This window comes from Rutidosis leptorrhynchoides, chromosome 1, assembly GCF_046630445.1.
Source record: "Rutidosis leptorrhynchoides isolate AG116_Rl617_1_P2 chromosome 1, CSIRO_AGI_Rlap_v1, whole genome shotgun sequence".
NCBI classification, from domain to species: domain Eukaryota; kingdom Viridiplantae; phylum Streptophyta; class Magnoliopsida; order Asterales; family Asteraceae; genus Rutidosis; species Rutidosis leptorrhynchoides.
In genome coordinates, this window is record NC_092333.1 from 98,450,843 (window position 1) to 98,469,677 (window position 18,835).

At 35.9% G+C, this 18,835-nt stretch overlaps 2 protein-coding genes across 2 annotated transcripts; one reads left to right on the forward strand and one right to left on the reverse strand.

The window, feature by feature from the left end:
• The first annotated feature begins 10,886 nt into the window (after positions 1-10,886).
• Positions 10,887-14,207, forward strand: LOC139863464 (BTB/POZ domain-containing protein At1g63850-like). Its single transcript, XM_071852099.1, has 2 exons — positions 10,887-11,891; positions 13,042-14,207. Exons 1-2 carry the CDS (start codon positions 10,914-10,916, stop codon positions 13,981-13,983), a joined length of 1,920 nt encoding a protein of 639 aa, XP_071708200.1. The 5' UTR covers positions 10,887-10,913; the 3' UTR covers positions 13,984-14,207.
• Positions 14,208-14,867: 660 nt separating this feature from the next.
• Positions 14,868-17,854, reverse strand: LOC139863473 (phosphoglycerate mutase-like protein AT74H). Its single transcript, XM_071852108.1, has 4 exons — positions 17,337-17,854; positions 15,632-15,751; positions 15,255-15,549; positions 14,868-15,131 (listed from the first exon to the last, which is right to left on the reverse strand). Exons 1-4 carry the CDS (start codon positions 17,794-17,796, stop codon positions 15,026-15,028), a joined length of 981 nt encoding a protein of 326 aa, XP_071708209.1. The 5' UTR covers positions 17,797-17,854; the 3' UTR covers positions 14,868-15,025.
• Between the last annotated feature and the right edge of the window lie 981 nt (positions 17,855-18,835).

Sequence of the window (18,835 nt, forward strand, 5' to 3'; positions counted from 1 at the left end):
ATATTTGTGTCAAAAATAAAACTGCATATCCGAGGAATTGTAATGTAAAATATGCTAGAAATCGTATTGTTATCATCACATGTAAAGTTTGTAAGTCTAAGATTATCGCTAAACGATAATCATCTTTATATTGTCTAAAGCTTGTATTAACATAAGAGTTATGGTTTGTAATGTAAAATAAATGCAGTTGTTCTTTTAAAAATGTCGCATATAGAGGTCAATACCTCGCAATGAAATCATACGTTATCTAACTCGTTCTTATGGTTAAGGACGGGTTATGACACTTAGGCACCCACACTCTTCCTTAAAAAGACAACAAACCACGCGAACCCATAGTAATGAATTCCGATTGCCCCACAATTTGTTCCGCATGCTTGTTGTGAACATAAGCTTCAATTTGAATCACACCAAGTTTTTCAAGAAAATCGTTAGTAATAATCATACGTAACAATCCTAATCGTAACGCCGGGTGGTGACTCTTTCGACTTAACGCATCCGCGACCACATTCGCCTTACCCGGATGATAAAGTATTTCACAATCATAATCTTTTACCACATCCATCCACCTACGTTGACGATAATTCAAATCTCTTTGATCGAAAAGATGTTTCAAACTCTTGTGATCCGAATAAATCGTACACTTGACACCATACAAGTAATGGCGCAAAATTTTCAACGCATGCACAACCGCCGCCAACTCAAGATCATGAGTCGGATATCTCGTTTCGTGTTCCTTTAATTATCGAGAGGCATAAGCGATGAATTTACCTCTTTGCATTAGAACACACCCGAGCCCATTTAAAGAAGCATCACAATAAACTGTCATGTCTTCCACACCTTCCGGCAATACTAACACCGGAGCTTGACATAACTTCTCTTTTAACAATTGAAAAGCAATTTCTTGCGCGTTCTCCAAATTAAATCTTGCGTTCTTTCTTGTCAATTTCGTCAATGGAGAAGCGATCTTAGAAAAGTCTTGAATAAACCGACGATAATAACCGGCCAATCCGAGAAAACTTCGGATTTCCGTAGGCGTAGTCGGTTGCCCCCAACTCTTTACCGTCTCTATCTTCCCTGGATCTACTTGAATACCGTCCTTGTTCACGATGTGGCCAAGGAATTGAACTTCCCTTAGCCAAAATTCACATTTGGAGAATTTAGCATATAACTTCTCCTTCTGCAACGTCTTTAACACACTCTGCAAATGATGTTCATGTTCCTTCATACTCTTCGAATAGACAAGTATGTCGTCAATGAACACAATTACCGACTTGTCCAACATAGGTTGGCACACTCGGTTCATAAGATCCATGAATGCCGCCGGTGCATTCGTAAGACCAAAAGGCATAACTACGAATTCAAAATGCCCATAAAGCGTTCGGAAAGCCGTTTTCTCGATATCTTCCTCCCGGACCCGCATTTGGTGATAGCTGGACCGTAGGTCGATTTTGGAGAAATACGTTGCACCTTGGAGTTGGTCAAACAAATCGTCGATCCTAGGAATAGGATAACGATTCTTGATCGTCACTTTGTTCAACTCCCGATAATCTATGCACATCCGCATGCTACCATCTTTCTTCTTTACGAATAAAACCGGAGCGCCCCATGGCGAAGCACTCGGTCGAATAAAACCCTTCTCAAGCAACTCTTGGGTTTGATTTAACAACTCTTGCATTTCCGTCGATGCTAAACGATAAGGAGTTTTAGCAATGGGAGTAGCTCCCGGAACCAACTCAATGCGAAATTCAACTTGTCTTTCCGCCGGAACACCCGGCAATTCATCCGAAAAAACGTCTTCAAACTCATTTACCACTGGAATTTCACGAATGGAGGGTGGCTCATCTCGAGTATCAACAACATGGGCTAGAAAAACCATGCCACCACTAACAAGGAAACGACGTGCCCATGCAAAAGTGCATATCGGCACAAGTCTTCTTCGTTTATCACCGTGAATAATTAACTCTCCCCCACTTGGGGTTTTTACCCGAATAAACTTATCATGGCATGCAATATCGGCTCTATTATGATCGAGCCAATCCATACCAACGACGATATCAAAATCACCCAAAGTCATCGAAATGAGATCGATTTTAAAATTTTCGGCACCAAACACAACATTACAATTTTTACACACATCAACCACTAGCGCCGTCTTGCCATCCGCTATTTCAACTTCTACCGGACGACTTAACTTAACTAGTGGTTTATTTAACTTAGGCATGAATCTTGGAGAAACAAACGATAAATTGGCATCACTATCAAATAGGATTCGTGCCGGAATAGAGTTAACCATGAAAGTACCTGAAACGACTTCGTTGGATTGCTTGGCCTCCTCATTCGTCATCAAATAGTTGCGACCCCTAGCCGTGCCCGCCGCTTTCTCCAACCATTTAACATGATCGGTGTTCAAGTCGGGACACTCCGACCTTCGGTGTCCTTCTTTGTTGCAATTAAAACAAGTGAGCTTATTTGTTGAAGGAGGCTTTGTACAATCCCGAGCCAAATGACCTCGTACCCCACAATTGTAGCAAGTAGGGATAAAGTTCCTGAAACCTCCCTTCTTCACACTATTTACACTTTCAGAACCCTTCTTGTTCTTGTTCTTCTTGTTGGAAAAGTTAGAATGACTAGAACCTTCAAACTTTTTTTTAGAAAATGTGAAATCGCTTTTTCTTGGAACCTCCGGCTCAAAACCCCGAGCCAATTCAAATAACTCTTCAAAAGACTTAGCCGCTCCTCGACTAATCTTACCCTTATACTCATCATTCATGGTACGGTAGAAATCTTTCATTAGCTTGTGATCGTCACCAACATATTCCGGACAAAAACGAGTCTTTGCCAAGAAGGTAGACTTGAGAGTGACCAAGTCCATTGAACCTTGTTGCAAATTGTGCAACTCGTCCCGGATTCTATCAAGATCGGAAGAAGTTCGGTATTCTTGGAAAAATTCCTTCTTAAACTCCTCCCATGTCAAGCTCATGCATTGATCTTCACCATATAATTTGATTTTATCGTCCCACCACAACTTGCCTTCTTCGCGCAACATGCTAGACCCATACCTCGTCTTCTTCTTGGGAGGACATTCCACGGTACGGAAAGCTCCCTCGATATCGGAAATCCAACAAGTGCTTTTCAATGGATCCCTCACCCCATTAAACATCGGAGGTTGAGTATCCTTGAAATTTTTGTAGTGGAAGTCCTGTAACGACCCGGATTTTTCCGCTAATATATATAAGATTAATATTTACATAATTAAATGTTTCCAACATGTTAAGCAATCAAACTCATTAAGACTTGGTTATTTGGAATGAATTTTATACAAACGTTTGGACACCCAGTCTGTCTGACGATTCACGAACGTCATATATCGTAATAATTAATTAAAGGAATATATATTTGGATATATATATTTATGATTTGATTAAATGATATTTAAGTATCTCATTAAGTATAATAACAATGAGTTATATATATAAGATGAGACTACTAACTTAAAGACTTCGAAACAGTATACATATATGTAACGATTATCCTTGTAATAGTATTTCACACATATATATATGATATTAGATATGATAATACACCATGTTAACATGCTAACATAACAATTTAACATCTTATTTGAGTGTAATAACAATGAGTCAATTATATTTAACAAGATCGTTAACCTAAAGGTTTCGAAACAACACTTACATGTAACGACTAACGATGACTTAACGACTCAGTTAAATATATATACATGTAATGTATTATGATGTATTTATACACTTTTGAAAGACTTCAAGACACATATCAAAGTACTTCTAGTTAACAAAAATGCTTACAATTATATTCTCATTCATTTTCATCAAAAATTCTACTCGTACATGTATGGTATTGTACTCGTATAATACGCAGCTTCTAGATGCATTTACTATTCATCTATACTAATAAAAATCTGCTCCTTAGTAGCCTTAAATGATTAAGGATCATGTGAGAACCATCATTTGTCAACTTGCATGAATTATTTAGTAAGAAAACAAACTTAAGTATCTTTTTTTCTTTATAAAATGTAAAAAACGTATTCATGAATGCACACCATTTCTTCACTCCATTTTCTCATACTTACACTCCAATTTCTCTCTCAAAATACTCCTAACATCATACTTAATCATCTCCAAGCATTTTCACCATCTTTTAGCTTCAATTACAAGCTTTAATCATCATAAAAACAACCATCTTTCAAGAACACTTCAAGAATCATATCAAGTCTTCATGACTACTTCCAAGCTTTCTAATCCATTCCAACTCATCATCAGAGATCAAGAAACCTTTATTATTTACAGTAGGTTATCTTTCTTATTCAAGGTAATATTCATATTCAAACTTTGATTCAATTTCTATAACTATAACAATCTTATTTCAAGTGGAAATCTTACTTGAACTTGTTTTCGTGTCAAGATTCTACTTCAAGAACTTTCAAGCCATCCAAGGATCCTTTGAAGCTAGATCTATTTTTCTCATTTCCAGTAGGTTTATCCAGAAAACTTGAGGTAGTAATGATGTTCATAACATCATTCAATTCATCCATATAAAACTATCTTATTCGAAGAGCTAAACTTGTAATCACTAGAACATAGTTTAGTTAATTCTAAACTTGTTCGCAAACAAAGTTAATCCTTCTAAATTAACTTTTAAAATAAATTAAACACATGTTCTATATCTATATGATATGCTAACTTAATGATTTAAAACCTGTAAACACGAAGAACACCGTAAAACCGGATATACGCCGTTGTAGTACAACCGGGGGCTGTTTTGGTTTGGATAATTAAAAACTATGAAAAACTTTGATTTAAAAGCTATACTTCTGGGAAAATGATTTTTCTTATGAATATGAAACTATATCCAAAAATCATGGTTAAACTCAAAGTGAAAGTATGTTTTTCAAAATAGTCATCAAGATGTCGTTCTTTCGACGGAAATGACTACCTCTTTCAAAAACGACTTGTAACTTATATTTCTGACTATAAACCTATACTTTTTCTGTTTAGTTTCATAAATTTAAGTTCAATATGAAACCGTAGCCACTTAAATTACTCAAAACGGATTTGAAACGAAGAAATGACGGGTAAAACAAAATTGGTAAAAACTACTCATTTTAGCTACGTGAAAATTTGTAAGAAATCTATTCCAACCATAACTTAATCAACTTATATTGTATATTATGTAATCTTGATATACCATAGACATGTATACAATGTTTTGACCTATCATGTCGACCCATCTATATATATATTGCGGAACAACCATAGACACTCTATATGCAAATGTTGGAGTTAGCTATACAGGGTTGAGGTTGATTCCAAAATATATATATAGTTTGAGTTGTGATCAATACTGAGATATGTATACACTGGGTCGTGGATTGATTCAAGATATATATTAAGTTATTCATGTACGACAAATTATGGACTACTAACATTGGACTGCTAACTGGACAACTAAAATTATCAACACGTAATAAAGAAAATATTGTGAATATATTTCGATCATATTTTAATATATGTATATATTGTTATAGGTTCATAAATCAACTAGTGGCCAAGTCTAATTCTTGATGAATTAGTAATATGTGAAAGTGAGTTATAGTCCCATTTTTACTATCTAAATTATTTTGGGATGAGAATACATGCAAATTTATAAATGTTTTACAAAATAAGCACAAGTTCATGAAACTACATTCTACGACTATTTTGTTATACCGAATATCTGTACTTATTATTATTATGCTTGGTAACCTAAGAATTAGTGAAAAACACTAATTGACGCGAATCCTAAAGGTAGATCTACGGGCACCAACCACCCCCATTTTTGAATAGTGGAAATGCTTTAGTACTTCGAAGGGTTCTTGTCATACATTTGAATAGTGGAATGTATGATGCCAGATATCTTAAGCGCTCTATGTTAAGGTCGGTTACCAGGCGACTCATCGTATGAATGATTTTTGCAGTTGTAATGATCCTGCGCATTTGATTAAATGAAATCTTGTGGCTTATTAAATGTTATGATTATTATATAGAAATTAAACCTATGACTCACCAACATTTTTTTGTTGACGTTTTAAGCATGTTTATTCTCAGGTGAATATTAAAAATGCTTCCGCTGTCGTATGCCAACCCAAGGTCAAGATTTGAAGTCGGCATAATTGTTTATATTGTTTAAACTTACATTCGGAGTATTTGTTGTAATATATTTGATCATATTGTAATGGGTTGTGTAAAAACTTATTTATTTGAGGAGATTGTCTTTGATAGACAATCTAAATTATGTCATTAAGACCTTTATTCAATAATAAAGGTTATGGTTGTTTTTAAAAACGAATGCAAGATTTGAAAAACGTCTCATATAGAGGTCAAAACCTCGCAAAGAAACCAATTAATATGAAACGTTTATAGTTAATATGAACGGGGCATTTCAAGTCCCGCCTTCCACCCCCACCATTACCTTCACCCCCTTCACCTCGAGGATAAATGTTTCTAGCTTCCAAAGCCTCCTCTATTGCGGCTTTCATTCGTTCATTTATCATTTCGGTCACTTGTCCATCAACCGACTCTTGGAAAACCTTTCGAACATCGTCAAGAAAGTCCTTTTTTAGCCTTTTAAAGATGGCCTCGACCTTGACCGTGAGTTCGACATCCTCACTCGTACTTCCATCATTGGTGTCGTGTCCATTTCTCATCTTCATTCTATAAAACGAAGTAACTTAAGCACAAAACGAAAGGACTTAACACATATGTATATACATCTACACCACACTACCCCATCTTGCTCAACAATCGTCGTACATCGCTTGTTTGACACGATTTGAACCCGTAACAATGGTAGCTAATCATTGTTATGCGAGCACGTCGCATTAACTTGCTAGTACAACGCCTATCTCGCTTGATCGCTAAAACAACACAAAACAATTAGTGCAAGGTTAATTCACATAAACCTAAGCACTAATCAACTCCCGGTCCGACCCGTCTCCTACAAGTCCCGCATAAAGCGCATACACAAATAAGTCTAAGTCTAGGCACCTATCTCAAGTCGCCTAAATCCCTTAGACCATGCTATGATACCACTTGTAACAACCCAACCCAATATACAATCGAACACGCATAAGAATTTTTTTTTATTACAGGGGAGTGCGCCACGCGCACCACCTCAGGGTGCGCGGCGCGCACAGGTCTGTTTTCAGTTCTGTCTGGTTTTGCAATTTTTCAAATAAAGATCTCCCACTTCCCGACATATTTAGACGAAACGCTTTTCACAACATGTCATAATAGTTAAAACTCACACGATTCAATAATAAAATGAGTTTTACAAAACGGGGCCCACATCGGCCGTTTTACGAGTTTCATACAAAACACGAGTTTCGACCACATTAGTTTAAATTCCAAACGACACTAAGAGCATGGTGCTTGGGGTTAAACTACCCAAATCTCGGTCAAACTCCAAAAGCTATCACATCCAAAAGCGTCCCCTATCAAACAAGCGGGAATCTCTAATCCAACCGTACGCCCTTACCCTTGCCAACGCCCGAGCCTATAAAAAGATAAATAACGAGAGGGTAAGCTAAAGCTTAGTGAATGCAATAATTATACATACATACATACATATATATATATATATATATATATACATACATACATACATATATATATATATATATATATATATATATATATATATATATATATATATATATATATATATATATATATATATATATATATATATATATATATATATATATATATAACTTACTTACTTGCACACACTTACAACAAATCCGTATACCTACTAGCAACATAATTAGCATACCATTATAATGTATAACGCTAAGTCCTCGATAACACAAGCTAGTATAACAATATCATATAACGCAACAATACAATATGCTACAACACAATACATAAGCATTGATGTTCACAACATCTATTAGTATTCGAATCCCAAGGCTAGCTCAACGAATGGTATCGTCAACATCGAACTTAATTCCCATTCGTCCCAATAAATGTGGTATCGTCAACATCGAACTTAAACCCACATATGAGGTATCGTCAACATCGAACTTAAAACCCTCATCGAATTTCACTACAATAGCGGTATGGCTTCGTCAACATCGAACTTTAAATCCATACATGAGGTATCGTCAACATCGAACTTAAACCCTCATCAAACGTACCAACAATATACTCTAGGATATGGTATCGTCAACATCGAACTTTAACCCATACCTCACAAGCAAATAAATCATATACATACATATATAATTATTCCACTCACCTCAACGATTTGGTGATGATTTTATACTTCCGAATGCTTCAAAGCCGAGTACCTAATATAATAAGTACTCAATCAACAAACAAACTTGTTGGGCTAAACACCAACAATTCACTCAAGTGCATTTAATGACTTAAATGCATTAAATGTCCCATTTTCACCAAAACCGCCCCTTAAGGGTTAAGACCATCGTCAATCACTTAAAAGCTAGTGATTAAGGTCTATCAACACTAACTATAACATAATTAGGGTAATTCATACCCATAATCCCCAACTAGGTCAATCATTAACCCCTTTGACTCATTTAAAATCAACACACCCATTTCAGGTCATCCACTAACCCAACTAACACCCATTTATCAATTAGCTAGGTGTGCTAGTAATTAACTAACCAATTAGGACTCATAAACCTCAATTAACACTTTGAAACCCTAGGTTAGTTACCATTGAGTCTTCATGACTCCATCTTACCTAAGAACACCTGAAATCAACAAATACGGGTTTTATGTTCTTCGTTTACCCAAACCCTAACTCTACACAAAATCAAAGTAAGGAAAACAAGATTAGAGCTTACCACTACAACCACAACGTAGCTAGCGAGTAGATGAACGACTTTAATACTCGCACTTTGGCCCGAGAACAACTTCTTCCTCTTGGATTTAAGCTTTCTCACTCAAGAAATCACACTCTCTCTCCAAAATTAAAGTGAAGAAGATAAGGTTGTTGAAAATGGAGTGAATGATACCCCAAGATCTGACCTACTGGCCTCCAACTCGTCCACAAGTGAAATTACCAAAATGCCCATCAAAATATCTGAATAAAACAACAGAACCCGGCTACAGTGAGGAGTGCGCCAGGCGCACCCCTAAGTGTGCGCTGAGCGCACCCTGCTCAGTTCGCCCTCTGACCTCTGTTTTAATATACAAGGTCACCCACACTTCATGTGCTCTATTTACTCTGCTGTACAATGAAGATTAGGGTCTTACAATTGTAAGCCATATAATTTCGATTTTGTTTTATTGTAGGCTATAAATAGATGGTAACCGTGTGTTGTTTTTGAGGTATATAGCCACAATAGAACAAAAATAAAAGTATATGACATATTTTAGCTTTAACCCAAAATAATAAATAATAGTTATGTATTCCATCTATGTATATCCACTCGATCTGATCCATTTGAAATAAATATTAATGATTTAAATGAATGAATAAAGGATATGGATAATCTAAATATTTTGTGGTCGGATATACATGACAATATATCATCTATGGTTATATCTATCATCATCCTCAATACATCTATACATACATATATGCTTACTAAAATATCTATATACATATAGCCTATATATCTTATTATTAACAAAAATAAAGGTTATAAAAGTTACAAATATTAAATTGTTACTAATAATATTAAACGTTACAAATTTAGATTGGTTTAAACACATATTTATATTGTAACGAAGTTTGCTTATTAAAGTTATACTCGACGACAAATTACTATAAAAAACAAGTGTAATAAATCAAGAAACATAAAGATTAGACATTTATATTTTTTATAATCTATATTTAATTTCTAAATCGTCGTTAAGTTTATAATTTTATTGAATATCTAATGATGCATTAATATCCTTAATCCATTAAATATGAATATTTATAAATAAAAATGTGGTATAGATGAACAAATATTAATGAATATATTAAATCATCTAATTCATATGCAATTCATAAAATATACTTTACAGTAAAGTATCTTATACTTTACTTTATACTTTACAGTAAAAATAATGGCGATATAGACACCACCAACTAGGATGGCGCCCGCGAGTAATGAGTACGAGTTCTATATACTTGCGATCCGCCTGTCGGGTTGTTTTTTTACTCGTTAAGATCCGTTACCCGCCCGCGAGTAAAAAATCTTCTCCCCATGCCCGTGACCCACGAATACCCATGACCAAAAATATACAACTTAGTTAAATTTCTTTTAGAAAATTTAGATAATTTTATTAATTATGAACTATATGTACAAGCTACATGTGTAAAATGATCTGAAAATCAAGTTTTTTACTTATATGTAGTATTATCTTTTTAATCATTATTGCATTAAAAGTAAAATCATTTTTCAGTTTGATAATTATATGTATAAACTCGCGGGTAAATTAAAAAAACCTCATGAATTAGCGGATCGAGTTTTACCAGCGACAGGTAGTATGTACCCACGACCTACCCGGGACCCGTTGGCGGGTATAATTTTTTACCCGTACACGTGTCCGCGGGTAAAATTTAATGATTTTACCCGCCTATCACTGATCGAATACCCGCGGATCACGAATTTTTTCTCGTCAATTGGGATACCAACAACAACATTCCTGTGGGGGCCGTCGATCAAACTAAAACATCAATATCTATCTAACACACCCAACTACCGTTAATACACACAGTTGTCTTGTAGTATAAAGGTGTAAAAGCAGCATTTATGTTTAAAAAATCAATTTTTCAATGTAGGAATCACAAAACAATTGTACAATTAACGTAAAAAAATAAAAACACAAAGCCCAACAAAGCTTTGAGAACTCATACTTTGTATATCATAATACTATCATATGTCTTCAAACCCTCATAAAATCCATCTCCAGAGAAAACCCACCACAATTGTCAACTTCCGTCGCCGGCGACCTAAAGAAACCCCTGTTCCCGCCACCGTAAACCACCTGCAACACCCAACTGTTGTTTCACCGGAAAAAAGCTCCTGGTGTTGCCCGTCCGCCGTATCCTCACATAAACCGCCTCCACAGCCAAAACCCAATTCATTTTCACCGGCGGTCTCTCCTGCCGCGTCTCCGGTACCGGAATCTTTATCCGGCGATTATCCGGTAAGTACTAACAATATCCCATTTTTAACTCGTGACTTTAATTCTAATCATAACACAAACATGATTACTAACCATCAAGAAACATTCCCGTCATCTTTTTCAAATTTCAACTCTGCACTCACCGCCGGACTTTTAAATCCGATGTCTCCGCCGCCGTCTCCCGCCGTCGATAAAACTCGATCCAGTCCGACCCTTTTTGAGATGATGGCTAATGAACCTGATTGTAAGATCCCCACTAGTAATAACAATAATAATAGTTTAAACAGCAACATTTTATATACAAACCCTAAAAAAGCTAACAGTTTCAATAACAATCATTTGATCCCGCCACCAATTATTGTTGACAAACAAACTTTGATGCAACAACGGTTGTTGGATCTCTTATCTTGTCGGAGCCCCGAGGGTCAATTTAATGACCCGAATTCGAGTGATGTAAAGCTCACATTGAGCTCCAAAGATGGTATGAGTATTAGTATGAATGCTCACAGGCAAATATTGGTGGGTCATAGTCGTTTTTTCGCGGTTAAATTATCGGATTATCCGTGGAAAAATGGTCCGCAAGGTCAAGCACAACAACCTTACAGTGTTGAGATTGCTGATTGTGATGATATTGAGATTTTTATTGAGTCAATTAGATTGATGTACTGTAAAGATTTAAAGAGGAAGCTTATGAAAGAAGATGTTCCTCGAGTCCTTGCGATCCTGAAGGTAACTTATTTTTATATACATAGGTATAGATATATAGATGTTATTGTATCTTTGTATGTTTTCTCATGTTAACCATAACAATATTGTACTTGTGATCTGATGTATATTGATTCGGTATGCAATTTCTTATTTTACATGAGTGACATTAAGAATTCATGTGTACCGGACAAGAATTTTATGTCGTAACGTAGAATAAACATGCCGACGAATATGGATTAAATGTAGGTGTAAGGTTAAGTCCCTGATAGCCACTGTTTCAGAAAACCCCGATTACTCCCGATTAATCCTCGATTACTCATTTTTAAGAGCAGTCCGTTCCGAATTTCTAAACGGAATCCGTTAAATTAATCAGTGAATGTTGGTTAATGGGTCAAAATCGGATTTGTTGATCAAAGTCTGTCAAAGTCAAAATTGGTCAATATTTTAGCATGAATTTAAACTAGAATTTTAGAGTTTTTGAACAAAAATGAATGATTTTAGACAATTATGTTTATGTTTATGATTTTTATCTATATTTACACATAATTTTAATATTTAAATGTATAAAAAGTACAATCCGATTAATCCCTGGTTAATCCCCGAATTTTCGATCACTCCTTCCAAAGTCCCTACCGATTACTCCCTGAATAGCGAGTTTGCAACCTTGCTGGTAGGTAGGAAGTTAGAATGTATCCTCTTTATAGATAGAATTTAGGAGCTATAACACTTTGCTTTCATATAATTTATGAAACATAAGCTTTTGAAAAGTATGGATAACCAATTAACCATGGATATAGACAAATCGCTTATATTCCATCTTTTTCGGAAGTTTCTGTTTTTTGAGTATCCTTAATTGGTGTTAGTTACACGTGTTACGACTCATAAAAAGGCAACATTTTTACTAGGCATAGATGGATACATAAGAACATTTGCTTATCGTATAGGAGGGACAGAACATATTTTCAACACATAAGTGGAGAATATTGGATATTATATACCTATGTTTAACATTAGAGGTGTCAAAATGGGTGGGTTGTGTAATGGGTCAAACTGGTTACTGGTCATTTTTCCATGCGTTGGGTTGGTTCAAACTGACCTGAAATGTTTGTTATGTAAAAACAATGGCATCAATAGTTTGTTAATTTTAATTTAATATTATTATTTCTTATAGGTTTCAGCAGTGATCGGATTTGATGCCGGGGTTTTATCTTGTTTGGAGTACCTAGAAGCAGCTCCATGGGCTGAAGACGAAGAAGAAAAAGTATCATCTTTATTATCTGAGCTTCATCTCGAAGGGCCGGGTCCCAACGAAGTATTACGTCGAGTTTCGGTTGATTTTACATCCGGGGTTGATGAAAGTAACAACGATGAAGTTCTTCTTAAACTTTTGTACGTCGTTCTTGACGGTAAAGATGAAAAAGCAAGACGGGAGATGAAAGTTTTGGTTGCAAAAATGCTTCGTGAGAATTCGTCACATAATGATTTGAGTAAAGAATCTTTATATTCCGCTTGTGACAAGTGTTTAACTTTGTTAAAAAAACATTTCTTGAAAGCTTCGAAAGGCGAGTTGGAAGATGTTGGTCAAATCGCGCGACAAGCAGATAATTTACATTTTCTTGTTGATATATTGATCGATCGGCAAATTTCTGAGGATTTTTTGAGATCATGGGCATCATTGACCGAATTATCCGAAGTTCATTCTAAAGTAGCGCCTCTTCATAGATATGAAATTAGTCGAGTTACCGCAAGATTATTTGTGGGAATTGGAAAAGGTCAACTTTTGGCTTGTAAAGATTTGAGATGTTTATTGTTACAAACATGGTTGGTGCCATTTTATGATGATTTTGCGTGGATGAAGAGGGCGTCAAAAGGGCTAGATCGTCATTTAATCGAAGAAGGATTGGGAAATACTATTTTGACACTACCGTTGTCTTGGCAACAAGAAATCTTGACTACTTGGTTTGACCGGTATTTAAATTCTAGTGACGATTGTCCGAATATACAGAGAGCCTTTGAGGTTTGGTGGAGACGGGCTTTTTCTAAGACAAGTCGACAACAGCCAGAAAGATCGCGACTTTTTTGTATTACAAATGAAAATTCCAACAATTCTTGAATTAAGGATCTTCAGCAGCCTGTTAGAGTGTAGTTAGAGATTAACTTCTTATGTCAAAATATTTGTTGTAAAGATTCGATTATTGATCTTGATTGGTAAAGAAAAATTGAGCTTTATTTAACCCTTGTTTATGCAGTCTTAAAATTACCCAACTTTTATATTTTTGGGCTAGGATGTTTGTAGGTGGCAAAAACTTCAAGAATGTGAATTCTTGAATTTTTGGGCTGGGATGTTGGTAGATTATGGTGGTTGCTTGTTGATGGTGAAGACTGTAGAGTTATTTTCAAGATTAAAGCCTTGTGTCAAGTGACCTCCACTGTCCACGCCATTATGCTATTTTTATTTATGTTTTTCTATAAAGTTATTATTATAATCAACATTGTATAAGAGCTTTAATGGTTTTGATGTTGATGGAATCAAGTTGTTGGTTATAACTTATAAGTTTCCAGTTTCATGTGCTCTACATTTATGCACAATAACTTCTAACCTAATAATCTCTAAGGTGCATATTTAAGGAATGCATGTGGCTGTGATTAACTGGCTGCCTTGTGTTTGATTTGCACTCACATTTAGTATTGTATTCCTTTTGTATTTAACAATATTTATATTTACATTATAATTTTTTTTTTCTTCAAGTCTTGTGTTTTAGGATATGTATTTTACTCTAGACATAAGTATAGAATATTAGCCTTTTAAAGGGTCGGAAACAGTCACAGAATTATCCGATTAGGTTCCGTACAGCTGAGTAAAAGATACTCTGCTTCTCCGGTAGCCCAAGCAGGATTTTTTTTTTTTTTTTTTATTTTTACCCGTTGAAGGTTGTTAGCACATAATGCAATGGTTCTGTGAGGCTAATACTTATCGATTCTGCAATATTACACATCAAAGGATAAAAAGTGTATATATTCATTAGAAAATTGTTACTAAGAGTCGACTGCAGGATATTATCCCCTGTTTTTTTACTCGAAATCACACATTGTCGTCTCGTAAGCTCCGTTTTCACTATGTACAAAACATTGTCACTACATCACTAGCATTTTGTTCATAGAATGCCAAGTCCATTCTTGTCATCGTCTAAATGAGTGAAGAAAGACGGTCCGCTAGTCAACCATTCGTAGTTCAGTTCTCCTGGCTTTGCTGTTTTTTGCCTTCAAACCACAAACAATATAAAATTATCAGTTTCGATTTTTCATCTATTAACTAATTTTATTAAGTAATTTATTATTAAAGAAAACAGAGAAGGGGAGAAAGAAAGGGATTATGGGTTGCACCAGTGTTGATCATCAAGCATTTCTTGGGTCAAACCAAAGTCCAACATTTGTTGTTCAGTATGATGCACTAACAAACTGTATCTACCACCTTCACCTGTTTGCATCACAATCATATTTCCATTTTGCATGTTGTTAAGCCTCTCAAATTGCTCAACTGTCCATTTATACCATCTCATTAAGAACACTCTTAATGTTAAACCATGTGAAACTATCACTAAGTTCATGTTTGGACTTTGCTCCCCTGGTGGCTGAAATCGTCCTATGTCTATATCCGTCCTCAGTGTCTCCCGAAAACCTGCAGAACCATTTGTTTAATGTTTTGTGATATTTAATGTTACGGTGTTGATTGACAGGTTTAAACAGATGAGGGGACTAACCTGTGATTCGATCATAGACATCTGCTGCAGACTCTCCATTTGGAAAACGGTAGAAAAATCTACCATATTGAACTCGAACTGCCTTTTGAATCTTCATCTGTTCTTGATCTTGGAAGTTCCCTTTGATATGAAAAATACAGTAACAACAAACAAAATTTAATTCTTAATAACGCCAACATATATTTTCTAGCCAGAAATGATTTATATGATGCCATAAATAACGCCAACAACATTTTAGACCATCACGCCACTAGTGGTAATTTTTGGTGATAATCTTGTGTTAAATAAGGCGTGAGTAGACATTCCATGTACTATTGAGAACTATAAAATCAGCAGATTTTGAAATTTGATTAATCACTTTTTTTTTTTTCTTCACAAATTCGCTTTGCCATATAGATTATTCACGAACTTCATACTTTTTAAATTTCTACTAAGCTCAATTATAAAAGTTTTTTGATAATTATAAATAACTTCTTTTTTCGTTTTGTTGCTTTATTCCTTAAACACATCACCCGAGTTCAATTCCTGGCCATTCCAAATTATTCAGAAAGGGAGTGTGACTAGAGGGTGCGCATAATGCGCAATTCATCTGATGCCAGGTCTCGCGCTCGGGAGCTTGATTACCCGAGGTTTTACCTTCTATGGAGGAGCCAATGTTCTCACTCATAGAAAGGTTTCCTCGCTTAGAAAAAAAATAAATAAAAATTATTATACTATATCATTGTAGCATTAACCATCACAAGATGGGTATTTCACAAGCATTGAAGAAATTTTATGTAATTATTAAATTTTATATGGAGTACTAAATGATACGCATACCCGATTAGCTCGTGTTGCGTATCAAACAACATCGCCATGCAGATCACGCGCATATAGCGCGCTAAAGCGACCCAGCGCTAGATCAAAGGCCTGGCGCAACTCCTATACTTGTGCTGAGAGTACGTGTGCATGTCAGGCGACGCTGTAGCTGGCAGAGTGCACATGGCAGACAGAAATCAGGTCCGACAAAATAACCTTTTACTTTTGTCGGACCAGCTCACACAAAGAAGTACTGTTGCCCTGTTGGCAGGCCACGATCCTCTAACCTTATTACGTGGCAATAGAAGACAAAAGACTTACCCTATAAATAAAGGACCCAAGTCACAGCAAAACGGATCTCACTCATTCAGTCTCACACATATACTTATTTTAGTATCAAAGCACAGTAGAAACAGTAGCGCTTCTCTTCTAGCGCATCTTTACCCGCGCTACCGAACTCATAGTGCGTCACTAGACTTACTCTTGATCTACAGGTAACGTTCTATGAACATAAACCCTACAATCTCACCTGAGCCATCAACAACCGGCTAACCCGTCGATGGTGGGTTCACGTTTAACCACCCCTGTTGAGATCCTCATCTCGCGGGGGTTATTCACGGTACTTCGGACCGGAGTGTTAAACTCAATTGACCCTTAAATCCCCTTTCTATTGTTGACAAGCACGAACAGGACCCGACCCCTCTATTCTATGCTTTATCAGTACTTTTGGTGTAAAATAATGTAATTCTTTCACATTAAAACACTACTATAAAAATTGGAGATAGTTAACTAGTGGCATTAGTATGTTACTTGTTCCGTACAATCACCAAAGCTGCACCTTACATTCCTACGTAATCCAAACAAACAAGTGTACACAAACTAAAAAGATAAGGATAGAAAACACTACCAAAATCCTGTTCGCGCAAGCGCGGTTCTTCACGGACACCGGCGATTCTTGACGATTCAAACGCCTTTCCTAACCCTCGTAAAGTCTCAATCGTTCTTCGATAAGGCGAAACGTAGAAATAAACTTTCCAATCATCTGCACCATCAGCCTCGATCATTTGTCGTATTCTTTGTCCACATTCTTCAGCTTCACGTTTTCCCTTTTCAGTTAGTTTAATCCGTGGGTCAGCAACTCTCGTGTACGCAGTTTCGTCCACGTTTCCTTCGCTTTGTCCGTGTCGAATGAGGATGATTCGACGTGGACGAGGTGGTTTGATTGTTGGAGAATGGAGTACGAGGTTTTTTTCAGGGAAGTAGGTGAGTGTTATATTGTCGTTGACTCCCAGTTTTTGTCGACGGCCGATTGTGTCTTCACAACATTTGATTTGGTTGATTATGGATGATGATGATATGAAAGACATGGTAGGAACTGGTATTGTTTTTTTTCAAGTGAAGTGTCCACCGCTAATGTATTCTTTCTACTCTATCTACTTAACAACATTTTGTACTATCGGAATTATGCTATTTGTATTCAAACTCAAAATTGAAATATACTTACTTACAATTTCATCCTTAGATTTTCTAATATAGGCATTTATTATCCTTACTATTGTGAAGAACTATCAAACAAATATGGGTGTTAGCTACATTCATTTTATAGAACATATACGCATTAAAAAATTACTACCTCCATCCCCTATTAATTATTTTTCTCCGGACAAAAAATATACACTTTAAATTTTTTTTTTAATAGAAGTACTCTTCTGTTAATTTTTCAGTATTACCTTTATTTTTTTTGTATCCTTTAATTCTATTCGCATACATTAACTGCATAATAGAACTAAAACTTCTTATTCATTTCTATTTATAGAAGTGGACAATTAATTTGGAACATTTTAATATGGAATAATGGATAATAAAATAGGGATGGAGGGAGTAGTACTTGTTAAAATCTACTTTGTCATAATACAACAATTTTACCCTGTTTGCGTTGGTGCCAAGGATTTTTTGAATGGAGGATTGATTCATGCGCTATCAAATATACTTTACATGTCTTTAAGTGTGTTTTAAGCTATAAAGAGTAATGTACGAAAAATATTATCACTCTGCTCAAGCATAGAATGATCGGGTCGGGTTCGGTCCATGCTTGACATCAATAGAGGGGGATTTAAGGGTCAATTGGGTTTAACTCTCCGGTCCGGAGTACCGTGAATAACCCCTCGCGAGATGAGGATCTCAACAGGGGTGGTTAAACGTAGACCCACCATCGGCGGATAGTCCGGACATCGATGGCTCGCGCTAAGTTGTAGGGTTTATGTTCATGGAACGTTACATGTATATCAAGGATGTCTAGTGTAATGCTATGAGTCCGGTAGCGCCGGTATAATTGCGCTATGCGCTGCTGTTCTTAGAGTATACGTGTGTGGAAGTGAATTCCAGGGTCTTCGTGTTCTGTGGATG

Bases quoted from the DNA above. Each gene is read 5' to 3' on its own strand.
- LOC139863464 (XM_071852099.1), top strand. From the start codon at position 10,914: ATGTCTTCAAACCCTCATAAAATCCATCTCCAGAGAAAACCCACCACA. The intron at 11,892-13,041 runs GTAACTTATTTT...TATTTCTTATAG, and splicing joins GAGTCCTTGCGATCCTGAAG to GTTTCAGCAGTGATCGGATT.
- LOC139863473 (XM_071852108.1), bottom strand. From the start codon at position 17,796: ATGTCTTTCATATCATCATCATCCATAATCAACCAAATCAAATGTTGT. The intron at 15,752-17,336 runs GTAGTGTTTTCT...TTCATATCAAAG, and splicing joins CTTGCGCGAACAGGATTTTG to GGAACTTCCAAGATCAAGAA. The intron at 15,550-15,631 runs GTTAGTCCCCTC...ATGGTTCTGCAG, and splicing joins TGTCTATGATCGAATCACAG to GTTTTCGGGAGACACTGAGG.